This window comes from Oryx dammah, unplaced genomic scaffold, assembly GCF_014754425.2.
Source record: "Oryx dammah isolate SB20612 unplaced genomic scaffold, SCBI_Odam_1.1 HiC_scaffold_21, whole genome shotgun sequence".
Lineage (NCBI taxonomy): Eukaryota > Metazoa > Chordata > Mammalia > Artiodactyla > Bovidae > Oryx > Oryx dammah.
The window spans coordinates 40588464-40614284 of NW_024070205.1; the positions used below are offsets into that span (position 1 = coordinate 40588464).

At 46.7% G+C, this 25821-nt stretch overlaps 2 protein-coding genes across 3 annotated transcripts; one reads left to right on the forward strand and one right to left on the reverse strand.

Annotated features, from left to right (window-relative positions):
• Positions 1 to 965: 965 nt before the first annotated feature.
• On the reverse strand, positions 966 to 24007 carry CUNH1orf105 (chromosome unknown C1orf105 homolog). Its single transcript, XM_040262839.1, has 9 exons — positions 23845 to 24007; positions 23321 to 23591; positions 22971 to 23055; positions 22237 to 22322; positions 18195 to 18285; positions 9199 to 9273; positions 6982 to 7049; positions 4252 to 4319; positions 966 to 1354 (listed from the first exon to the last, which is right to left on the reverse strand). Exons 1-9 carry the CDS (start codon positions 24005 to 24007, stop codon positions 1209 to 1211), a joined length of 1053 nt encoding a protein of 350 aa, XP_040118773.1. The 3' UTR covers positions 966 to 1208.
• PIGC (phosphatidylinositol glycan anchor biosynthesis class C) lies at positions 23282 to 25821 on the forward strand. 2 transcript variants are annotated; one of them, XM_040263487.1, is made up of 2 exons: positions 23282 to 23387; positions 24429 to 25821. In XM_040263487.1, exon 2 carries the CDS (start codon positions 24647 to 24649, stop codon positions 25538 to 25540), a length of 894 nt encoding a protein of 297 aa, XP_040119421.1. In that variant the 5' UTR covers positions 23282 to 23387; positions 24429 to 24646; the 3' UTR covers positions 25541 to 25821. The 2 variants fall into 2 exon arrangements, with proteins under 2 accessions (XP_040119421.1, XP_040119422.1); XM_040263488.1 differs by having other exon boundaries at positions 23319 to 23606.

A 25821-nucleotide genomic window follows, 5' to 3' on the forward strand; every position in this document is an offset into this window, starting at 1 on the left:
TTGTGTGAGTGTCTCTGTGCATGCATGCATGTGCAAGAAATGAGGTTAGTTTGGTCACCAGGCCATCTGTTAGAGACTTCTGAATTACATTCTTCAAACACAGCACAGAGGTTCATTCCCACAGGTTGGCCCAGTGCCCCTTTAGACAGGATCTTGGGATTCCATAAGGCCACTGCCTCCTAAGCAATGGAAGGGATCTTTTTTTACATGAGCCTTCCTGAAGCTGGGCATGGAGCATATGTGCCCACAAATATAACATTACAAGCCTAGAATGTTCCTTTGTCTCACACACATGGACTGTGATAGAGCTGGATATACATCCTCAAACCAAAGTAACCAAAATACAGAATAGAAGCATTTGATCTGAATTTGACTGAACACGGATGAGATGAACATCCAGTACATTCCAGACACTAATGGAGGTTACATGAGGAAGGCAAGACAAATACTTTTTCTGTCCTCAAGAGTAAAAGTGAAAAAAGTGAAAGTGTTAGTCGCTCACCTATGTCCAACTCTTTGTGATTCTATGGACTGGGCCTACTAGGCTCCTCTATCCATAGAATTTCTCAAGGCAAGAATACTGGAGTGGGTAGCCATTCCCTTTTCCAGGGGATCTTCCTGACCCAGGGATCGAACACTGGTCTCCCGCACTGCAGGCACATTCTTTATCGTCTGAGCTACCAGGAAAGCCACGGGTAGCCATGAGCCTAACGTGATATGAACACACAAACTTCACCTACCACTCACCAGTTACTGCAACCCAGTAACCTCTGTCATCTGAGTTAACTGACTGAGATAAGGACAGAAGGGCGACCACCATTTCTCTCTTTTATTCTTACTATGCTGACCTCCTGGAACCATCTCTGGCCCTTGTCCTGAAAGAAGAAATGATTTTCACAGAAAATTCATGTCTTAGAAACAAAACTGTTGTCTATTATAGAGACTCTTTATCAAAATAAAATGAATGACACTCAAAATGTTCCATTTTAATCATCACATGTTTATAATCATGTTCATTAAACAATTTTATCTTTAGGAGAAATGAGAAGAGAATGGTAAAAGCTAGAATTTTAACAGTGGTTAGGAAGGCAAAATTGAGTCACCTTTTTCATACTGAGAGGAAGTGACGTGAAGGCACTAGTGTCAGAAACTCGCTTGGTGAGGTGGCTTTCTCTCTCAGCATTTGGAAGGCGATGCATTCCCACCACTCACTGACCCACTGCTTTGCTCACTGGTTCTTTTCTGGGCAAGGAAAAGAGTTGTGTCTCCCGCAGGGTTTCATAGGCATCTGACAGCAGTCCATGGAAGACAGCTGTCCTGGGGCCCAAAATGGGCAGTCTGTAGTGAACGTTCTCTGGAGAACAGAGTAAGAAGGAAGGAGAAGGGCTCCTTAGATTCTATTTTTAAAATACACTCAAAATAACCAGTGTCACCAAAGACTTCTCAGTCTTATAAAATAGCTTCAAGATTCACATGAAAATCCTCTCTAACAGAACCATCTTACCCCACAAAACATAGGCTTTTACATATCTTGGTCAAAGAGGCCAGAAAAGAGTGTTTAGCAACAAAACTCAAATAATCAGAGAGACTGCCAATTAAATTATAAATGAAGATAATGTGTGACTGGAACTGTAACGAGTTAAAGAGAAAAGAGGATACAATCCTCAGAAGACTTTTCAAAGACACATGTGTGGTTCTGCTCTTCAAACAAACAAATGTGATCTTACAAAAGCCTACAGCAGGGCAAATGCACTTGTATTTCAAAAGGAACCTTCATTTTATGAAATAATTTATTTTAGGGCTCCTTAAAACTCTTACCATCCTGACCTCTTCTTTGGTTATCAGTTTATTTACAGATGGTTGGTTTATTCAACATTTTTGTGACTACTCATTGTGAAGGAGAGTACATCAGTGCCTAAAATAGCATATTCTCATCAGAAGTCACTGAATGACTAAGGGAACTGGTGTCCTGAACTCTCTGGAAAAGCTCCTTGGTCCAGGTGAATGAGAGCTAAGAGATGTCAGAAGATCACAAACCAGTTCAGTGTCATCACTGTAATGAAGAGGAAACCGAGGTACAGGGTCATGATGGACTAAGGATCAGAAGCCAGATCTCCTTAATCCTGACCCTTCATGTCACAGCTTAGCCCTGGTGGAGTGGTAGACCAGGCCAGGTGGTAGACTTAAGTCAGGTGGTTAGCAGCTGTACCAATGTTTATGGACAAGAGCTTGTGAGTGTTATGGAACTCTGGACTCAAGGCCAAAGTCAAGATGAAGAAACCCCATCACTTAATAGAGATAGGCTCTTTCCATTTACTTAGTTCTCACTAGTAATTATTGAGGATCTATGAAATTTAGCTGAATCCAGAAAAACACTAGGGATTACTGTCGTGATCAACAAAATGAGTTGGGCAGTCATTGGCAGTGATGTTTGCTGGGATGACTCAGCCATTTGTTATTTTGCAGCATGTCCACAGGCTATGCAACATAGGGACACGTCTAAGCTGTATAAGCCAGTGGGGCTGGGGCAGTGTCAGCAGCTTTTCTGGGTCAATCAAAAGTGAAGGCTGCTGGTACTGAGTGTCTGGCTCTCAGGGATGGGAGTGGCTTTAAAGGTGGGAACATAAGAGACCCAGAGAGTTTCAACAAGATAGGTAAACCTGTCTAGCAAGGCTAGGTTCTAAACCCAGGTCTCTGTTCCTAGGCACCTTTTTTTTTTTTTAACCTCAGAAAGCATACACAAGAGCAAAGCTCAGCTCAGAAGGGTCGCAGCTGGAATCAGCTATCAATCTATCAAGCCTCAGCTCTAAAAGCACTCCCTGAAGTGCTACCTCCAAGACTGTGGTTCTTGGATGAACACTATGGGCAAGAACCATGTCTATCGAGAAAATGTGATCTCCATTCATCGAGTCTAGCTCTTATATTGGTAGTTGAAAATATATCCCCAGGGTTAATAAATTCATGAGAAGCATCTTATCACATTGTGCTGTAAAATCAGAAAATAAACATTTTTGTTTAGGGAAGGGCATGTAATTATGTGTGAGTGTGTGTGCACACATAGGTTTCATCCTTTGTGAGGCAGACCTGAAAAAAATCCAGGCTTTAGGGAAACTGAGAATGAATGTGCAGCTGATGAGAGAACCCTGAAACCAGCCTCACATGGGTTTATTCGCCCAGCATTCCCTAGGCTTCAAAAGAATGAGGTGGTTGCAGGCAGATGGGGGAACTTTCATGAAGGATGTGCTAACTCTTGGATCTTCAGTCCACTTTGGCTAAATGACAGGCAGAAGAGAAGCCAATATTTCTGTATACATAAGAAGGGATTGGAGATCCACTAGAGTGGAAATCTCCTAACCTCAGCTGTCCCCTTAGTCTCTGATCCTCCCTTGGACACTCCTTCAAGATACCCCTTCTGTCCTCAAATTTCCTTTCTGATGTCTTCTCAGTTCAATTCTGGCTCTAACTGCCCTGCAACCTCCCAGGACAGAGCTTAGACTTTCCCATCAGTATGAAGAAAAGAAAGTGCTCTTGATTTTCCTTACTGTGTGTATCAAAAGAAAAACTGAAAGTGGCTTCATTTAATCTGGGAGCAGATGAAAATACGGACATAAAGTTACAGCCTCTGCTGCATCAAACCCTTAAATTACATCAGTCCAAAGAATGGGCCACCCCTCCTTCACCAGCTCTGTATTGGTTTCTCTAAAAGATAAGATTTATGTCAATGCTGAAGCCAGAGATAGAGTTGCTATCCTTTTATTCTATTACCAGTGAATGAATGTAAGAATAGCACTGGGCAGCTGCCAGGAGAAGGCAGGTGTTCCAAGGAGCCTGTGGGAGGGAGGGTTCAGGGCTTGGGAAGGCCATTCCAGCAGAGTGGGGACATACATGCTTTCTCCCCTTAATTGGGGCTATTAGGACTGTCTGAGAAGGGAATTATCTATAGACGTTCTTCAGCAAGTGGATTATGGGGCTCTTTAAAAGGGGCAGAGTGATGTGGCATGGAGAGGACCTGGGAAGGAACACACCACGGATAAGGCCAAGTGAGGGCTGAAGAGGGGACAGGAAGGGCTGGAGTGAAGGGAGGGCTGTGGACCCACCAAAGCAGGTCAATAAGCAGAATGTGAAAAAGAAGGGATGGAGAGTGGGAATTTGTTCAAAAAATTCAGAAATTATCTTAGGCAATAAACTTTTCATTCTGTTACCATGAGGGCAGTATGTTTCCCCCTACAAGTACTCCAAAAGAAGGCAAACCTGTTAGGATGTCATCACGAGAACGTTTGGGTACAGTCTGGGCTTTTGGCGGATGGAGACTCATCATTCTGATGGGAAGAAGCAAGAATACACATTAGTGATTTGGCTAGGGCTTGACAGAAAGGAATGTGTCTTTATAAATTTTATAACACAGATGGGCTCTTGAACCCAGCACCTGCTAAATTGGTGTTCAGATTACTTGGCTGCAGTGTGAGATGACTGGTCAAAGACCACTACTTCAGAAGCTCTTTTTACTTAAGTGATATTTTTATGGATTTTGATAAAAGCTGAGTTTAAAAAAGTATTTTATTTCACTGTCAGAACATGTACAGCCTGAAAATAGAAGGGATTAAGGAGAGAATCCTCCAGTTCTCAAGAAAAACGTAACAACACTTCCAATCTACCTTTCAAGTGCAAAATTGAGCAAATTTTTATCACAGTCTTCCAATTTTGGAGAAAATATCTTGACCACCGTCTATTTTTTCCAGAAGCTAAGATTGGAAGTGACTCTCAACCAAAAGGTGCTCAATTGCTCAGTCATGTCCAACTCTTTGAAACCCCATGGATGGTAGACACCAGGCTGCTCTGTCCATGGAATTTTCCAGGCAGAACACTGGAGTGGGTTCCCATGTGCTTCTCCAGGTGACCTTCCTGACCCATGGATCGAACCCATGTCTCTGGCATCTCCTGCATTAGCAGGCAGATTCTTTACCCACTGACCCATCAGGGAAGCCCCAAACTGTTTCTACATTATTTTAAGTTGTTTTATTTCTAAAGATTGACCAATCTGTAAACTTAGATGGGCAAGCTACATCTCTACATTCATTTCTTGGTATCTATTTCAACAAAGATTTTCCAAGATTATTTTAACTTTGCTACTAAAAGTATGGCCAATCCAGCCAGTTAATTTTATTAAATTGCCATTGGAGGATTTACTGGGACTAAGAAAAAGAAAAATACCTTTAATTGCCCATTTTTGGCAAACAAGAAGGTGGTATTTGTAAGACAATAGTTTAAGAACTGCCTACACTATAATACAACAAATATATATCTATCTGCTCATACTTATTTCCTCTGTCTTTCCCTTTCTCCCTTTCCTTTTTCCTTCATTCCTTCCAATCAAAAAACATCATTTAATTCCCACAATGACTATAATTAAAGTCTCTTAAAAAGTATTTCAATGAAGACAATTCCATCAGCCTATATGCGTACTGATACTTAGAGACTGTGAGGAGAGAAATTATAAGCTACAAACAGAACCAGGATCTTACTTTATAGTCACACAAGCTAAATCTCAAACAGAGTAGGATGTTTTCCTTCATTTTACTAAAAAATAAAAAACGAAAAATGACCAATCTAATAATACTGGGATTGACATGATTTTAGGATTGGTTCAGCCATCACTCTAAGCTTTAAAGGAAGAAGAGTTGATTTTTTAAAAAATTAATGACTCAGGATTTGAGACTTTCTTTAAAGTACCAAATATACAAGATAAATAAATTGGGTCAAAACTTTTCAAAAGTCTCTTTCATAGAAGAATGAACTTTAGCTCAGAAATTCCTGAGTTTAAATAGTTCAATTTTCCATTTAAAGTCTGTAAAGAATATTTATGAGAGTTTCATTTATTGTGATCTAAGAGCACTTATAGGGAAATGGTAACCCACTCCAGTGTTCTTGCCTGGAGAATCCCAGGGACGGGGGAGCCTGGTGGGCTGCCGTCTATGGGGTCGCACAGAGTCGGACACGACTGAAGTGACTTAGCAGCAAGAGCACTTATTAAGTATCGAGTGGGTGTGGGTAATGTTCGTGCTGGAGCCCGTCACATTCAAATGCCCATTTCCTCCACCGCCATGTCCACCCGGGCCAGGGCACGCATTTGATGCATTTGAGTCTGCGTCTTAGTTTGTATAAATGGCCCTGAACTCATACAGGGAAATATAACATCTACTACTGTCCATCCTAGGTTACAAAAGGGCCTGTTTATTTTCCCACATTATTGCTCTCTGTAGAGGAGACACGTTAATGACTGTCACATCACATATGACTTCTTGGCTTTGTCATATGTACGGGTCCGTGTAGGCTTACCTTCCAACCATCTACTGCAAGGCAAGCCCACCTATCTTGGCTCCTTATCCAGGGTGAGTCCATGTTTTGAGTTTTTTAATAAAATGAAAACTGAATTTTTCTTCCCTGTCTTGTAGTAACATGCAGGAAAAACCCCCCAAAATCCAACCAATCAAACTTTGACTGGACTTTATTTCTGATATATTTGATCTTGGTAAGAAAGCAGCAAATGACAACAAAAGGAACGGTTAACAGTAATTTTAGTCACTGCAACGTATCAGAGGCTGTCCCAGTCCCAAGAGAAATGATGTGTAATCTCTCGTATCTTATGAATTAAATATGTCATCTACATGGAAAATTTGTGTTTAGTTCTAAGTTATCAAACAAATCTATTCTATGCCTTGTACAGGTCTTATGAAGGTAGAAAGGAAGATTATAGTTTGCACATTAGTTTCAATAGCTGTTTAGGGAAAAGGTAAAAACAACTATTTTTTGGGTCTAACTGTGTATTAATAGTTTAACCAGAAAACGAAACCACTCAAGAAACTCATCACTTAAGCATTCCCTAAACATTTTACTTATTATATTATTCAACCCACTATCCTATGTCCCCAAATGAATATAACCAGATATAAATCTGTGTCCTGATTTAAATCTTTAACTTACCTATGATTCATAATATTTGCAAAGGATAGTTTCAGATCATCTGGGATTATCAGAGTTTTTGGTTGCACCTATGGAAGAAAGTCTCATGTATAACAATGCCCAAAACTGCACTCTGTGTTACAGAAATAACATACCATCTTAGTAAACTCAAGTTGCATTTAATATGAGTCATTCATATATCATTTTCTCCTTTCTCTTATTGAATTTATTCCTATTTAAATTTTTTTGCTGCTATTATAATTGGAATAGTTCTCTTTATTTCATTTTTGGATTGTTCATTGCTAATACCTAGAAATAAAATTATTTTTTGTACACAGATCTTGTGTCCCATAACTTTGCTGTACTCATTTATTAGTAAACGTTTTGTGGATCCCTTAAGGTTTTCTATATATAAAATCACATCATTTGAAATATGGTTTTATGTTTTCATAGTTTTAATTTCTTTTATTCTAATTTCAGTTTCTTTTTCTTGCCTTAATTTTCGTGACTAGAACAAATATTCAATGGTGAACAGAAGAGGCAAGAATACATATCCAGGTCTGTCCCTGATCTCAGGGGAAAACACCCAGTCTTTCCTCAGTAAGTCTGATGTTAGCTGTGGGTTTTGGTAGACACCCTACATCAAATTGAGGAAGTGCCTTCTAGTTTTATGAGTCTCCTTTTTTGGCCGTTCCCCATGGCATGCAGGATCTCAGCTCCCTGACCAGAGATTGAACCCACGCCTCCTGTGGTGGAAGCAGTGTCAGCCACTGGCCCACCAGGAATTTCCTAGGAGTCTTTTTATACCTTGCCAGCATCTCCGCTCTACCCCATGAATGGAGGGGTCTCAGTGACAAAGCGGTCCCACCAAGGAAGTGGAGCTGCTACTGCACACAGTGAGCCAAGAGCACTTCACACTTATTTTCTAACCTCTTTTCATTTCCCCTAGGCTCTGCGAGCCCCAGTTCTGACAGCAATAGGGAAGGGCCCTTGGGCACTTTTGCATCTGAGGCCCTTCCTTTGGGCATTCCAACAAATGATAAAACCCTGCTGTGTGCTTCCACTCGGGGCTGGTTTGGGCAAAAGCAAAAGTCAGAAAAGAGGTCTTGAGAAAGAACAGCTGCTGAGGTCCCCAGGGAGCCAATGGGCCAGGGCCCGCTTAGGCCTGGGGTCAGGGCCTTCTAAACGTAGACACAAGTGATTCCAGAAATAGGACCAGGAGAAATTCCAATCCCAATTTCCCAGACCCCAGCCAAAGCTGATATTGAACACTGTGATCCTAATTATGCAGAACGTGAATGGAGGTTGTAACATCCAGGTACACCTTTGTTGGTAGCTTCAGTGACATTTCCAAATCCCACACGACAAACTCACAAACCCAGAGAAACACTTGCTCGTTGGAAGCATTTTCACTGTGAACTCATCAAAGGGGCCTCGCTCGTGCCTCCTGTTTGTCTTCTACTCCTTGCCCCTTTCCTGTTTCTGCACAACTAGCCTCACTTTCCTCCCTGAGTCAAAGAGGATAAGAATTGAAGAGATGCTTCCCAAACCCAAACCTAACCATTCAACTAAATCAACCTTCAATCCAAGCCTGATGCTTTCTCGGAAGGCCCCTAACCCTGCTTCCTACACTGACCCAAGTCTTAACTCCAACATGTACAGCCTCCCTCCTGAAACACATCTCTTTCTTTAGCAACTCAGATGTCAGAGCTTTGTTCTTGAGGTGCCCACATCCCCTTGATAGCCTTTTCTTTCCTAAAACTCCCCCCACCCACTATTCCCCACCACCAGTAACAAACAACCACCTGTAGCCAGGAAGTACCAGAGATTCTCTCCCCAGCTCCACCACCATTGAGGCGATGACTGAATGTATGACAAAGCCCAGGATGAAGCTGCTTGTTTCATGGCTGTGATGCTGGAGTGTTGTGTTGGAGACATGTTTAGGCAGAGAAGAGGCTCCATAACCTCCGGCACCTCTGTAGGGTAGTCAACTGAGTCCAAGCAAAGCAGCTCAACTCCGTTCTTCTCCTCTGGTTCAACCTGCCTCGGTTCATCTGTGGTTTGTTGCAAATGGGGAGGCTAATCATGTAAGGTGATGGTGCTCCCAGGCTAGCAGCTGCTCATCTGCGGCCCTTCCAGCCAGGCTCCATCCTGGTCTCTCTGCTGGGCTTTGGTGCGGAAGGTGTAGTGCTGTGCCCTGGGGATGCCCATGCCCACACCTGCCATCCCCTCACCTACCATTTTCACATCTCGACATGTGGAGCACAGATGCTTGTTTCTGATCAGCGTGGGGTCATTCTGGATCCACCCAGCCTGCAGGGTGGAGAGAGAGAGAGAGAGAGAGGTGAGGACCTGGGGTGGCAAAGAAGTGGGGAAGGGGTGGAGGGGTGGAAGGAATAAGTTACTTCTGCCATAAAACAGAGATGAACACTCTGGTCCCAGTCATGCCCAGGATGGATGTTAGACTCAGATGGTTTAGACAGAAGAGGGTGAGCCACAGACTAAACAGTGGCCTCGGGTGCCCACATACAGTGGCACAGGCATCAGACAGCTGGCAGGCGGTGGGGGCTGAAATCCAGTGAGGTCCCTCTTTCCAGTGTGAGGGGCTTTCCTCTCTCATAGGTGACACTTTCTAAATTTCATATACAACTCCCACCATCTTGACTAGTTGAGGCCCTCTGATGGCCTGAGAAAAACAAATAGAAGACTTCTTCTTTTTTTTTTTTAAATTTATTTATTTATTTTTAATTTTTACTTTACAATTCTGTATTGGTTTTGGCATAGATTGACATGAATCCACCACAGGTGTACATGCGTTCCCAAACATGAACCCCCCTCCCACCCCCCTCCCCACAACATCTCTCTGGGTTATCCCCGCGCGTCAGCCCCAAGCGTGTCATATCCTGCATCAGACATAGACTGGCATTTCGATTCTTACATGTTATTATACATGTTTCAATGCCATTCTCTCAAATCATCACACCCTCTCCCTCTCCGAGTCCAAAAGTCCGCTATACACATCTGTGTCTTTTTTGCTGTCCTGCATACAGGGTCATCATTGCCATCTTCCTAAATTCCATATATATGTGTTAGTATACTGTATTGGTGTTTTTCTTTCTGGCTCACTTCACTCTGTATAATTGGCTCCAGTTTCATCCATCTGCTGCAAACCTGCTTTCTCTAGTCTCTCTGAAATCCTATCCTCTCTTGTCAGGCCTTCACTCTGGGGTGACGTCAGCTCTCAAGAATACACTGCTACCACGTGGCCCTTCTGCACCACCCGACAGGCCGATCAAGACCTGGGCAGAACTGAAGTGGTGTGTGGGTCCTGAGTCCCATCTCTCCCCAGAGGAGGGAGGCAAAGAAACCACCAGCTGAGGGAGAGTGGTGCAGCCGTCTGCTCACTGCTTTCTTTCAGACTCCATTTCTGCCAAAAGGGGAAAGGGTGGGCTTCGGCACATTTCCACCTGAAACGCAGGCTTCTCCTTTGCATAGCTGGTGAAAGCTTGGTTAGGGAACAGATGGCAACTTGAGGTTAGCATCCCGTGTGGGGATTCTCTCTTCCCCTTTCTTGTTCACACTGACACCAGAGTCCTGAGATAGATTCTTAGGAAGCGTAGCTACAAGGGAGAGGAGGGCCACAGAGACAAGCAGACAGTTACTGCAAACTGAAGGCTTTCTCTCATTTGACTGACCTGGTGATCTGTCACTGCAGGTGTGCCCACCTGCGCCCTGACGCGTTCCTGCTCTCCAGCCAGGTGTGCAGAACAGGAAGATGGGGAATATACCCGTATGGCAGGGGGAGTGCCTGCGGCGTGCTCCTAAGGTGGCCTTTGCCAGACTGTTCCATGAGATCCACTTGGGTGAGGCATTACTAGGGATCTGAGGACTGTAAAGTATGCACCATGTTGGATTCTTCTGACAAATATTTAAAATACATTTCATGTTTATAGTCCATTTTCAAAGAATCAGCTCAAAGAAACAGTATTCCCACACTGGGCTGGCATGTGAAAGCATGACAGGGAACAGCTTAATCCATTCATTCAGCCACAAACCTTCACTGTGACTCCACCACGTAGAGGATGCTGAGATGGGGTCACAAAGATGAATAAGAGGTTTCTGGCCCAAAGGAAGACCAGGGAAGAATACAGACTCATGTGTTTGTCCATTCATTAATGCTGGAGTGGGTTGCCATTCCCTCCCAGGGGATCTGCCCAACCCAAGGATCGAACCTGGGTCTCCTGTATTACAGGCAGATTCTTCACCATCTGAGCCACCAGGGAACCCCAGGTACTGAGGACGTGGAGATAAAGAAGAAATCATTTCTGACCACAACTTGCTCAGCATCCAGTGTTTGGGTACCAAGAAGTGTGCCAGTGTTGAAGGCAGAAAGACGCTGAGGCCACCGGGAGCCAAAAGGAGGTCTGAGCTCACCTGGTGGGGTTGGGGTGTCACGAGAAAGCTCTGAGGCGGGTTGAAAGAACAGGCAGTGCTTGGGTAGGTGCTGGATGGTGAGCAAGGAGAGGGGGCGGTGTTCCAACCTAGGAACACTGTGCAGTGACTTGGAAGAAAGACCTGGCAAATCCACTTTAGGTAAGTTAGGACAGCCTGGAACGGCCAGTTGTGTAGGGGAGGAGGGAGTGGGGAGAAGAGAGGCTGGAGAGGACCCCCCACAAACCCTCATCCTGACCCTGGGCTGTCTCCTCTGCTCTGCTGGACCCATTCAAACTTCTACCTTCTCTTCCCAGATATCCTGGGCGTGGGACCTCCTGGGGCCCAGGCTTCTCCCCCTGTCCCTCACGTCTTTGAGTTCTGAGACTAAGACACCTCTCTGAAACTGCAATTCAAGGCTGGATGTGCTAGGCATCACTGAAGAAGCAAGGGTACTTCTGGGCCATCAGCAAAGAGACAGACTGTATCCCCTTGGAGGACTCAGTGGGGGCTTCTGAAAGTGGCATCTGTGCTTGGTCTGAAAGGACGAGGAAGACCTGGATGGGCGGAGGTGGGGTGGGAGGGTCCTCGGCAGGTTTGTTTTCAGTAGAGTTAGAAGCAGGTGCTTGTGTTTCCTGCAGTTGATTCTGCCCCTCTTGCAGACATCTGGTGTCTGCAGAAGAAAACACTAGAGCCCGCAGCGATTGGAGTCACAGGATTCATTCCAAATCAAGCAACAAGCATACCAGGTGCCTGGCAGGAGCTTGCTAGTTTAACCACGCTTGGACCTGTGACCTGAGTCCCACACTGTGAGGACTGTCATCCTTGGGAATCTGAGGGAAAAACATGTCATATATATTGTTTGATCTGGTTTTGGCACCTCCTTATCCTGTACAATCTAGCTTAGACGTTTCTTTCTCAGAAAGTCTTTCTCCTGACTCCCTTACCTGGGTGTCTGCCTCTCAGATTGCATCAGAGATTTAGTATAACTCTTGTTGCAATTTGTGCTGTTATTCTGTTTTCTTTTTAGCATGTTTATTTCCTCCTAAGAGCAAGAATGTATCTCACACATCTTTGGATATATAAGAGGCTGACTTTCAATCTTCTCACCACAGAGAACTCTTTTTATAATTTCCTTCTCATTGACTCCCAAGTTTTGACAGCTTGTGATCATTAGAGCAACTACCCTGCATCTCCTAAGTCCTCCTGTTTCATGTCGATCAAACACATACAGCGACAAATACAAGTTTCAGAGGGAAGTACTGATAATCACCACTGACCCAAAGTAGTACCGGAATTTACAGCCTACTGTGTGGCACACAGGAGGCACTCAACACATGTTGGTTGAATGAATGTGTCAGTGTAAGCATTTTAAACTATCAGGTATATAGACATGACTAGCCTCTTGCCTGGAAAATCCCATGGACGGAGGAGCCTGGTGGGCTGCAGTCCATGGGGTCGCTAAGAGTCAGACACGACTGAGTGACTTCACTTTCACTCTTCACTTTCATGCATTGGAGAAGGAAATGGCAACCCACTCCAGAGTTCTTGCCTGGAGAATCCCAGGGACGGGGGAGCCTGGTGGGCTGCCATCTATGGGGTCGCACAGAGTCAGACACAACTGAAGCGACTTAGCAGCAGCAGCCTCTTGCCTGGAAAATCCCATGAACGGAGGAGCCTGGTGGGCTGCAGTCCATGGGGTCGAGAAGAGGCGACTTCACTTTCACTTTCATGCATTGGAGAAGGAAATGGCAACCCACTCCAGTGTTCTTGCCTGGAGAACCCCAGGCACGGCAGAGCCTGGTGGGCCACTGTGTATGGGTTCGCACAGAGTCGGACACAACTGAAGTGACTTAGCAGCAGCAGCAGCATACATGTATGTCCATAAATCTCTAAAACACAAGACAGATGTGTGCAAAGATCACAGCACTTTCTTCAGGGAAACGTTTGTGTGCAACCAACTCGTGGACACAAAGTGCTTAGAAAAGCCAAGGCTGGAAGGCAAATTGCTCAGTTCCAGACCTGGCTCTGAGAAGCTTGACTGGGCGATCACTGAAACGCTCTGTTACTCCCAGCCCCCTGCTGCTGCAGCTGGTCTCTGTGGCCAAAAGGCCAGAGGCCAGCTCTCATCCTGCCCACACTTTCTAGGGACAGAAAGAACCAGTTTTTGACATGTGGCTTCAGTCACTCTGCCAGGAAAGTGGCGGTATTCCCACCTGAGACTCACTGTCAGCCAGTCCTCGCCCCCAGAAGAGCCACCGTGTCCCTCCTCACCTGGAGAGGCGGGCGAGGGCCTGGAGGTGGGGGGCTGGGGGGTAGAGAGGTGTCTGTGCAGTGTGGGAGGCGGCTGTGATGAGCAATCCTGCCTGGCCGGTCTATAAAGACACCAACGCAGACTCTTTGGGATTTTGTGTTCTTTCTGGGCCTCAGCCCTGAAACCAAGGCCCTTTCCTTCTCTCCTTCTCATTCCTTATTTCCTTCATGCCCACTTGGCATACGAGCAGGAATGGAGCATAAACAGGCCGGTGGTTCTGAGCACAGGCCTCCCGGCTGTGTCAACTGCAGTCGGAGCCATCAGGGAAAGAGGCTCTGAAATGTCCATGGGTCTCTCATTTTCCGAGCAGCTGTCCCCACGAGAGCCCGGCCAAGGTGATGCAGAGCTCAGCCGACCCCCAGGGCCAAAGCCTGCGCTTCACATCACCTGGAAACAGCCTCTTATCTGAGCTTAGTGTCTGCTGAGGCCCCTGGACTCTGGATTGTGGCCAAAGTGCTAGGCCTCCTTGAATCTTAGAGGAAAAAAAAGAATTTTTTTCTCCCTCTCCTTCCCTCTTCCCCTCTCTGTCTCTCGCTCTCTTTCAGACACACACCTGTCCACCTAACAAAAACTGAAAAATGTAAGCACCAGATGGCAAATTTAAAAATATCCATCAAAAACATGATTCGAGGGGCACTGACAGGCCTGCCTATCTTCTCACCCCACACCTGTCTTCCTTTCCTCCTGCTCACTCCTGCCTTAACTGAGACACCTCATCAACCATCACTTACTTCCACCCTTTCAGTGGACACAGTGAGGAAACTGTGGCTCAGACAGGTTAAGAGATTTGCCCAACTGTCCATACATGTAGTTTCTGTCATCCAGAAAGTTCTTTGGATAAAGGGTCAAAGAAAGACTACCTTTTTCCCAGGGGGAGAGAGAACTCCTAGTGTCCATATCAGGACATGATGATTCCTGCAGCCCTTAGAAGCCAAAAAGTAACAGTAGAACTACATTCAATATTCAAACAAAAAGCCCCCATCATAATTACACATTTCCCTGCTCTCAGACAATACCAAATACCTCAAGAACAAAAGTGAACACAGCTTAAAAGTGCTCTTACTGCTCACTAGGAAAAATTTCAAACATACACAAAATGATCTACAGCCGTGTAACTATCATCCAGACTTGTGAAACTTGGTTTTCATTTCATTATTTAGACCATTATATATCTAGATCATTATTTCAGGTCAGTTCTGTCCTTTAAAGCTTGGATTTGTGGTTATGTGTGTTTGAGCAACACAAAAAGAAGGAATGAGGCGTATGTGAGGGGTCATGAATTTGCAAAAACTGAGAGTCAATGACAGAGAAATAAAAGTTCTCAGAAAATGGGAAGTTGCCTCCTATAGTGTTCCCAGCCACATCTCTGCTGCTGGACAGTGTTTGTCAATGAGGGCTTTTTGTCACAAGTCTGCCAAAAGCAGCGTGAATAATGTTCTCCTCTTCTCTGTGACTCGTTAGACTGGAACAACAAAGCCAGTCAAGGAGAGCAGATGGGGATGGGGCAGCAGTGGAGGGAGTCGGGGGTACTCTGCACTCCATGGTGTAGGGCTGGGGGGAGACTTGGTCACAGCCCACCCAGTAAGCAGGCAAAAGGCTGCAAGGGCTCCCACCATGCTCCCCGATCGCCTCCATGTTCGCTCTGCTGGGCTGTGAGCTCTGAGTAAGTCACCTCCTGGCCTCAGTTACCCAATTACCATGGTCACTTTCTTCTCTCACGGAATCTGGAGGAGTCAAGTGCAGGCCTGGAACAGGCAGGTGAAAGCCCTGCCCGGTAAAGAGCTGCTCCACAGGTGTTTGAGTGGGGACATGTTCAGGCCTCATTTCTTGGTCTTCATTTTCTGTTTTTCTTTTCTGTGAGCTCCAGCTCTCCTTTTTTGTTTCTTTTTTGGCGTGTGTGGTCCCCTGACCCTTCTGTGTGTCTGGCTTCTGCTCTCTTGCTGTCTCCCTCTCCCTGTCTTTCTGTCTCTGAGCCTCTGGTTCTGTGTCTCTATGGTGATGCACTCAGGTGTCCTGCTCCAGACACACACACTCGGCCCTGCCCGGGACTGCTTCTGGCCAGCAAAGGCCACTTGGAATGTGGATGTTCAAAGTGATGCCTTTTGACCCGTGATGATGAGGAGGAAGGGAGCCAGGTGGCAGGACCTTTGCACCTGTGCCCTGGGGACAGGATCTCAGGGCTACCACAGCCTCCTGACAGGTGCCTGGTGTGGAGGAGGAAGGAAGAGAGAGACAGTACATTCCACTCCCATGAGGTAGAACACAGCTTCTCTCTAGAGACGAGCAGCACACACATGCAGCCCTCAGGCTCGCCACTGACTCTGGGCGCCGGATTCAGATCTGACATGAGGTACCCACCAGGCGCCCCAACAGATGCCAGGGCCCTAAGAAGGGTGGCAGACTATGCCTCCCCAAACCGGCCACATTGGCCTAAGCCTTGTTTGAGCTAAGATGCTCTGTAAAAACAGCACGGGCAAGAAAAGTGCTCTAACCTCCTCCATTTCTTCCTAAAAGGAGATAAAATCGCATATACAAGATGTCCTAATAGCAGAAGAAAAGTAACGTTCTTATCGTCAAGGACAAGAAATGAAGCCAAAAGATTTGTTCTCCTCCTTCAGCCTCCTCAGTTTAGTTACTCTTGCACAACTGCCTTTTTTGACACCTACTATAAAAACATTCAGATTTTGCTACTTTGGGTCTTCATTTCCTTATGAAGCCTCCTGTTTCACATAAAACTTATAGTAAATAAAATTTTCTCCCATTAAGCTGTCCCTTTAAATCTCTAGTTCAGCCCCAAACCCTAAGACGGCAAAGGTAAAATAATTTTGCCTCCCCTACACCTGTTTGGCCTACACACCCGCGCACACGCTCACTGGTGGAGGGTCAGTCTCTGACAAGGTGGGGCTGAAGGTGTGGGTGAAGTACCTCAGTCTCCTGTCGCAGCAGGAGCGATGGACTTGTGACCTCCCAGGTCTGCTCAGAGACCAGCCTCCCCGGCTCAGCCTGCAGGGAGGCCGCGGAAGCTGTTGCTCTTGGCTTCCATCTAGTGGCCACATAAGAGTATTGGAGCCGCGAAATCCTAAACCAGGCCTGTCTCATGATGCTTTCCTCCCTCTCCTTAGAGCCTTGGCGCCTAGGATGGCACGGTGCGCTGAGACCCAGGGCAAACCCGCGAAGAGGAGGCGCTCGGTGGCAGCGGAGAGCCTGTCTCAGGAACAACTGCAGAGACTGATTGACTCGAAGGCTTCTTGCTGGCACTGCAGCAAACAAGGGGTCAACGCCGTCTCCTCTCAGGCCCCTCCGTCCCTTTCTTACCTACTTGCCCGTCCAGCCTAAGGTGTTCGGGGGATTCGTGCTTGACTCTCAAGCACAGCCCTGACCCCGCCACTCCCGTGCTTGTAGACCTGGAACGACACCTTCGTGTCCGGGCGGGGTCCGCCCGCCTCCTTGGGTCCCTCCCACCCCGGGCCCGCGCTCCCGCCGGCGGGATCCCTGGATGCTCTGGCGGCAAGCCCCGGCTCCAAGTCTTGGCCACCCCCGCCCCGGCCCTTCCTCCTCAGGTGGAAATGATATCTTCCAGATCCAGTGCAGGTGCCGCTGCTTCTCGCAGCCTCCCTCGCCCCTCCCCCAGGCCGCAGGTGACCTTTCCCCCACCTCCTCTCCGGGACTTTGCTCTTTCTCTGAGTCCACGGTTGGGTACCTGGCCCGCCCGCCCACTCATTTGTGTGGGTGGCATCTGACTCACTCACTCATCTCTTTCAACCACATAACGCGAGGGCCCTGGAAGCGTTCATCCTCTGACCCAAGGGCACTGTGCCAAGCGCTTAGCGTGCCGCCTTTAGCAGCCCTGGGAGTGTGACTTGGGATTTTTCAGGTGAAGACACTGCCCACATTCCCTGGAATGCTCTTTCTCCACCTGGGGCGGGCGCTCGCTGCACCAGCACCCCTCATATGGGAACCCACCCCCCGCAGTGTCCCCCAGCAGCCAGTCGTGGCAGGCTTCCACAAGGTGAAGGATTGGTGTGGAGTTCTTAATGTGCAATCCCCTGGGTTTAGGGGGTCTTAGGTGGGAGACAGAGGGCTTCATGGTGGTGGGGGGAAAGGGTTAGAGACTCCAGAAAGGCGGACTGGTTCTGGGCACAGGCTGAGAAGCAGTCCCTGAAGGTTTCAGGGAAGACCCTTCAATATGAATTTTTTTTTTTTTTTTTTGGTGTGTGTGTGGGGGAGGGGGGTTCCCTTTTTGATAATTGTAACCTGATGCCTTTATTCTTAGTTCTAGTGCATGGGAGCCTTAAGATACCCAGGACAGGATGGGGCAGGGGGCAGGCAGTGTTCACTCACTTCATTTAACAAATCTCTGTTGAACACTGAGGATGATCCAGACTCACCGCTGTGTTAGGGAGATAAGATACCCTTTGTATTCATATTCTGTCATCCTGGAACTACTTATAGCCTTGGATTTCTTTTTGATTAAAAAATAATTGAGTACCTTAGGTAAGACATCTGGAACTTGGAACAAAATTGGCAAATTCATATCCTTCTTGGATGCCACCAGAAAAGTGGCAGAGGAATGAGGATATCTGAGAAGGCAAAACAAGAGCAAGTTAGAATCGAGGCGCCCCATGTGAAGTGTCAGGCCCTTGGGCACTTCAGAGAGAACCTGGGGGACACCCACATTGTTGCTCCTCACCCTGAACCTGGAGGGCCCCGGCCATTTTGGGGCTGCCATAAGATTTCTCCTCTTTAGTCCCTCTGGCTTCTCTGGCCCTTTAGTTTTTTTTTTTTTTTAATGTTAAAAAATTTTTAATTTATTTTTGGCTGCACTGGATCTTCGTTGCTTTTGTGTCAGCCTCCTCTAGTCGCAGCGAGTGGGGGCTACTCCTCCTCGTGGCGTGTGGGCTTCTCATTGTGGTGGCTTCTCTTGTTTGGGAGCTTAGGCTCTAGGCACATGGGTTTCAGTAGCTGCAGCACGTGAGCTCAGTAGTTGTGACACATAGACTTTAGCTGGCCCTGTGGCAAGTGGAATCTTCCCAGACCGGGGATCAAACACCTTGCATTGGCAGGCAGATTCTTACCACCGCACCACCAGAGAAGTTCATCCCTTTTTTTGAACTAACCAATGCCAATTGTAGGTTGTTAGTGGATGGTGTACAAACAAAGCAAGAAAAAAATTGTTGAGAAAAGCAAAAAGATAATGGGTGAAATGTACCCCAGAGCTCCTTCTTGGCAAGGCCTGCACACAAGCCACTGATATTTAACAAGAGCGGTCCTTTCCTGCCTGGCCTACTTTCTTGGAGCTTCTGTCCCTGTACCCTAAAATGATCCACCCATTTACTACCATGGAACATCTCCCTCTAATTGTACTCTTCCTTTGGAATATTCCTTCGTTCCAGGCAGAAGGTGAGGCAGAGATGCTACAGCAATAACAAGAGTTCTCTTCCCAGGATGACCCACCCTGCTGGCTCCTGTGGGTCATTTAACTACACTGTAAGAAGCCAAGGTGTGCAGGGGGCCTGGGCCTCATAAGCAGCCTGTGTGTGCAGCCTTGGGCCTTCCCTGGCCTCTGAGAAATGGAAACTCACATGGAATGCTGGTAGTTCTGCCAAGGACACCTCTCCTCTTTTATAAGGAAGTATTTCATTGTCCATTGTTCATTTATAACAAAGTCATGCACATGGTGTTCATGAGGCATTTATTGTTTTATTTCTCCCACCATTGCTCTGGGAGAGTGGGGAAGTAGGTCTGATCCAGCTCCTTCACCACCTCTGTCTTTGACGTGTGAACAGCTCGCCTTGAACTTATACGCAAATGCTGACCAGCAGAGATCAGAGGCCCCTTTAGAACTGCTTTGGCGCCCAAGAATGTTAAACAAACAGGACCACAGTGTGACGTGAGGGCTTTTGAGACAAATGATGGATGTGGCTTCAGCACAGTCAGGCTGACCTGAGAGAGAGACCTCCTAGAAGGAAGGGGTCTGTGGGCAGTGACCCTCAGAACCGGGTCTCACCTCCTCCAAGCCTGCAGATGTGTATCCAGAACTCGCAGTTAGGGGTGCTCTGAGTGCATTTCACTGAAGTTTCCTTTCTCTTTTTCAGACTGTTTTGTGTTGGAACTCCTTGCCCAAAGCTCAGTAATACTTAAAGCACATTCAGAACTTCCCAACCAAGTTCCTAGAAACGGGTTTTTTTCCAGAAACAAACAGCTTGGAACTCCAAGCTATGGCCAGAGAAGGGGTTTCCAATCCTTAGGAACTGTTGAGACCTGGAGAATCCTTTCAAAAGACTTTCCATTCCTATCTTGTCCTTCTGAAGGTAGGGTACCTCACAGGTGCTGTCTAATCATCTTAGAGTTCTTGTGAGGTAGATAAGCACCATTTCTCTTCAGAGGTATTGAGAAATCCTCCCAGAACAGACATGGGCAGCGCTCCATACCATGTCAACTTATTTCTCTTTGCAACTGGCTCAAGCATGGCTGGCTGCATGGAAAAACTACTCTTTCTCTCCCCAGCTGGCTGGCCCCTGGGACACCCCAGGACCCATCCGTGAAACTGAACAGGCCGTGAGAGTGCCCAGTTGTGTTCTCGGTCTGCCTTTTTCATATCTCTGCTCCCTGTGGGCATGCTCAGCCACTCAGTCATGTCCAACTCTTTGCAAGCTCATGGACTGTAGCCCACCAGGCTCGTCTGTCCGTGGGATTTTCCAGGCAATAATACTGGAGTGGGTTGCCATTGCCTTCTCCAGTGCTCCCTTCCTACCTCCCACCAAAGGCTTGTACAGTCAAGGCAAAAGGGAACTGGGGGTGAGAAAGCCATGCACAGGGATGCTTTGCTCATGGCTGTAGGGGGAGGTCTAAGAGGTGTGGGGTGGGATGGGATAGCAGGATGTTACCCTAGTTAGATGTCAGACACTACCCATTTCACATGGAAATCCACATTTCTGCTACCGTTGGAGATACAGATGGGGTCACATACCTGCAGGCAGCACTGATCAGGGTAGAGGCTGGCTGTTCCTCTCCTGAAGGGAGGTGATCTCCCCTTCATTACAGTTCCCTTCGGCCAGCTCTCCTCATGTGTGCTGACCGTCTGCTACTGCCACGTGAGTTTGTACCCTGCCCCCAATTAAAAGGTGCTAAACTGTCAGCACTCATGCTGATCCCTGAACTGCTAACAACGCTTAATAAGAATTAAGTCATTGCTGTTTTTATTTAGTCAACAAGCCTTTGGGTTTATTCAATCTCAGATTGCCTGCTTTATATTAAGACATTAGCTAGAGTTTAGATATATTCCAAGTTATGAGAAAAAAAAAAAAAACGAACAACAAGCACTTTACAGGTGCCTCTGAGAATATACAAAACTGTCTAGCTGCTTACTGAGAATGTGGTTTCTAAGAAGGGCAGCAGATGAAGCAAAGGTGTATGTTATTAAAATGGGATGTGGAGGGAATATTTATCATGCAGAGTCATTTATCCATGGACAAGAGGGTACATGACAGTTACCAAAAGGAGGAAAGGCTCTTTCAGAAAGAGCATTATCTTTCCAGCAAATGATCTTACATGCCAGGGAGCCAATTTCTCACCTATAGTGTACCTATAAATTTAGCTCCTGGACTGCCCTCTCCCAGTCTTCCCTGGTTTTTCCCATTCACCCTGACATTAACCTCACACTCACCCTTCCTTTTATTTCCCCTTTCAGAGGAGAGTATAAGACCTGGGGATCACACCCGGGGATCAGAAATGGGGGAGGAATGAGTGAACTCAGTTATTTCAAGTGGCAACTCCCTACACATGAAATCTCCCAATTTTAAAGGATAGACACATGTTCCACAGGCATTTGTGTGAAAGGGCAGGACTGGTGAGATTGGAGGAGATTGTCTCAAAGTTAAAATATAGGAAGTTGCTACTCTATGAAGATAAGAATTTATGATTCTAGACTTTAATGGTTAAAATTTAAAATGTTCAAATTAAAGCAGGGAGACAGGGTAAGATGATGAAGAGGATGGAATTGTTTTGAAAGGCAGTGTTCATGGGCAAAATTTTCTTGTATTGCTAAGTGGTAGTGGAACAGAAGGAAGTTAATTAAGGTCTTATCTCCTCTGCTGCTGCTGCTGCTAAGTCACTTTGGTCGTGTCTGACTCTGTGCGACCCCATAGATGGCAGCCCACCAGGCTCCCCCATCCCTGGGATTCTCCAGGCAAGAACACTAGCCAGGCCAATTCTCAGGGCTCACTTTTGTGTTAGAAACCATGGCCCTTTCCATTTTGTTGCTGTTAATTAAAAAAAAAAATTTTGGTGGCACCCTGGGGCATGTGGGATCTCAGTTCCCCAACCAGGGATCCAACATGCACCCCCTTCATTGGAAGGCATCATCTTAACCACTGGATTACTGGGCAAGTTCTCCTTTCTGGTTTTTAAGCACTTGACTTAGCCTCTTAAGCGCCCAGCTATGCCCCTCAGATGATTGTCCCTAATCCTTAAGAAATCATCTTCCATGAGACCTTGCTTGAGATCTTTGCTCTCAGTGGTTGGGCTTTTACCTTCTGGGGAGGCTGAGCACTAATGGCTTGTTCATGAAGCTGGCCTCACTAAACCAGGGAATCTTGTCAAATCTTGGAACAGACACCTAGAGGGAAAAATGGAAAGAGATCATTTTGCAGAATGTATTTCACTTGGCCATTTCCATCATTAGGATGATGAAAGTAGGCTAATAGCAGCTATACATCGGTCAGCACTTCACATTTTTTATGTTCCATATTTGACCCCATTGACTTTCCCATTAAGTAGCCAAGAGGAAACAGTGTTATCTCCATTTACAGATGAAGAAATCAAAGCTTAGTCAGTGTGATTTGCTGAGTCACACAGCCAGTAAGTGGATTTAGGTTTTCTGACTTCTGTGTCCACTACATCTTGTGTCCTATCTCCCTTTGCTCCTCCATTACTCCCATCTGTTTATGCATCCTCTTATATTTCCACAACCTCAGCTGAATGTTAGCAGTCTCCCATTCCAAGTGTCTGGCTGTTTTCAGTCACAGGGCCCTCCACCCTCACCCCTTCCAGGAGGCAGAGGAAAGAACTGCACTTCCAAGCGATAGACAATGGGATGTTAATCTAGGTTAATCCACTTTCCAAGTGTGTGGGCTTGGACATATCACAACCTCTCTGAGCCTCAGTTTTGTCTTCCATGAAAGGAGGAGGACATCGTCTCTTGGGAGGAATTCTTGTCTCTTCTGTTCACTGCTGTATCACTAGCACCTAAAACAGTGCATGATACCTGTAGATATTTATTGAGTATGTGTCCAGTGGTTGCACGGATGCATGGGATGTCCCTAGCTGAGGGCTTGACTTCACAATAGGAGCTCAATCAAGTCGCGCTTATAACCTTTTTTCTTCCAGCCTGGCTTCTCTCCCTTGCCCTTCCGATGCCACATTCCGGGTCTCGCTGTTGAAGATCAGCTTTCCTGGCTCAGAGCATTTCCCCTGGGAGAGGAACTGGAAGTTCCTCTTAAGTGGCCAGGAGGAGGCAGCAGCGACATCGCGGCCTCACCGGCTGAGAAAGGGCGCTCTAGCCGCGGAGGTTGTGGCGGCCCCGGAAGTGCTCAGCCATCGACGCGACCCCGGCGCCCCGGATGGGGAAGGAGGCGGGCGGCCACCCTTCCCCGGCCGCGCACCCCTAGGAACAGGCGGGCAGGTGGGTTCCGATTGGGAGTCAGTGTTTCCGGGCCTCCTCCGCTGTCTCCCGCAGGCCCGATGCGGGTGAAGGGCGGCGGCGGCGGCGGCGGGCGGGGGAGGCCCAGGAGGGAGAGTGGGGCGCCCCCGGGGACACCCCACCCGGCCCTGTCCCCCTTTGGGTGGGCGTTGCCCTTTTCGGCGCCTCGGACCCTACCGTGGTCCCCTTGGAAGAAATAAGGTCGGGCAATAAGAATTTTCTTCTCAGACTTGCTGGATGACCTTGGTATTTTTGACTCTTAGTTTTCCCTTTGTGGAAAGGGGATCATTATCTTCGATCCTCCCGAGTTTCGCGTTTATAAGTAGGATGATAGCTCTTTAAAGGATGTTGAGCTCAGTTAAGGGATTAAGACTCTTGAATCTTTGCTTTTGGTTAAACAAACCATAGAGCTCGTATCTTTCCGTACTGTGAGGTTTACCTTTCTCTATAGACCGGTAACTTTCTTTTTCTCTACTTTTTCTAAGTAACACATGCCTTTGAGAACCCAATAAAAACTGGGATTCTAGTCCTAGAAATTTGCATAAATCACAGCAACAAATATGCATTAACAGGGAGGGTTTTTGAACGGTCTTGAAGATCATCGATAGACCTCAGGGGTGTGTGAACCCCTGAGTTAAGAAGAACTGGTTTAGAGGTACAGGCTTTTGGGCAGAACTTTGGTTTGAATCTGGCTCCACTATTTACCACTGTTAGCTTGAACTGAAGTAAAGTAAACCCTTTGAATCTCAGCTGTTTTACTAGATACAGTGGGACTGACACTAACTTGGCAAGGTTGTGGAGATTAAATGGAAGAAGCTTCAAAGGCTCAGGTCATAGTAGGCACTGGATAAGTGACAGCTGAAAAAGAATTACAGTGTAAAATCTGAAATGAAATTTTCATATCTATAGTATAAGACGGCCACCACGTATATTTTGTTCAGGCTTCTAACAAACCAAGTTGATTTGATTTTAGCTCAGTCCTACCCTTGACCTTTCATAGATTCATAGTCTCTCTTTTTGTAGGAACTTAGCTGCATTGTCCTGCCTCAGAGAACAATCTCATCTACTGTAGGCCTAGCCTGGGTTGCTGCCTTTGATAGCAAGGGAAGGTCAGTACAATATCAACCACAACTCAGCATGGAATTTCCAGAGAAGTCTTACTTCAAAACTTTATAAAGAACAAGAACCACATGGACTTCTGCAAGGGAGATTGAAGTCGCCTGAGTTTGAGCAAAAGGATAATGTGTGCCCAGCCTGTAGCTAACACCAAAGAGGTCAGGTGGCAGAAGGTCTTGTATGAGCGACAGCCCTTTCCTGATAACTACGTGGATCGGAGGTTCCTCGAAGAGCTCCGGAAAAACATCTATGCCCGGAAATACCAATATTGGGCTGTGGTGTTTGAGTCCAGTGTGGTGATACAGCAGCTGTGCAGTGTCTGTGTTTTTGTGGTTATCTGGTGGTATATGGATGAGGGTCTTCTGGCCCCTCAGTGGCTTTTTGGGACCGGCCTGGCTTCTTCACTGATTGGCTATGTTTTGTTTGATCTCATTGACGGAGGTGAAGGACGGAGGAAGAGTGGGCGGACCCGGTGGGCTGACTTGAAGAGTGCCCTAGTCTTCATTACTTTCACATATGGCTTTTCGCCGGTGCTGAAGACCCTGACAGAATCGGTCAGCACTGACACCATCTATGCCATGGCAGTCTTCATGCTGTTAGGTCACCTCATCTTCTTTGACTATGGTGCCAATGCTGCCATTGTATCCAGCACACTGTCCTTGAACATGGCCATCTTTGCTTCTGTCTGCCTTGCCTCCCGCCTGCCCCGATCCCTCCATGCCTTCATCATGGTGACATTTGCCATCCAGATTTTTGCCCTGTGGCCCATGTTACAGAAGAAACTGAAGGCATGTACGCCCCGCAGCTATGTGGGGGTCACACTGCTCTTTGCATTCTCAGCCTTAGGAGGCCTGCTGTCCATCAGTGCTGTGGGAGCCATACTCTTTGCCCTTCTGCTGGTTTCCATCTCATGTCTCTGCCCTTTCTACCTCATTCGCCTGCAGCTTTTTAAAGAAAACATTCATGGGCCTTGGGATGAGGCTGAAATCAAAGAAGATTTGTCCAGGTTTCTCAGCTGAGTTGGGGACCTCCATTCCAATACTAAGACAAGCTGATAGACCAGCCTTCCAACTAGTAGAAGATTTGAAGGCAGAGTTCCATTCTGGAAGTGGCATGCTGATGTGGGTGGGAGATCAGAGATCAAAAGAAAATGTTAACAAAAGTCTTGGGCGGTGAAGGTGATTATCCTTTCTGTTATCTTATGGATGAAAAAGCTTCCTGGGGCCCTCGAATTATCTCATTCTTCTCTGTAACAAATAAAGTGGTGTGGTTTCTATTTATTAAAAAAATAACACATCAA

Excerpts from the sequence above, each read along its gene's own strand:
- CUNH1orf105 (XM_040262839.1), bottom strand. The coding sequence starts at position 24,007 with ATGATCTTCAAGACCGTTCAAAAACCCTCCCTGTTAATGCATATTTGT. Across the intron at positions 9,274-18,194 it reads TTCCAGATGTCTTACCTAAG|GCTGGGTGGATCCAGAATGA; the intron begins GTACTCAATTAT and ends TCCACCCTGCAG. Across the intron at positions 1,355-4,251 it reads TCGTGATGACATCCTAACAG|AGAACGTTCACTACAGACTG; the intron begins GTTTGCCTTCTT and ends TCTGTTCTCCAG.
- PIGC (XM_040263487.1), top strand. The coding sequence starts at position 24,647 with ATGTGTGCCCAGCCTGTAGCTAACACCAAAGAGGTCAGGTGGCAGAAG.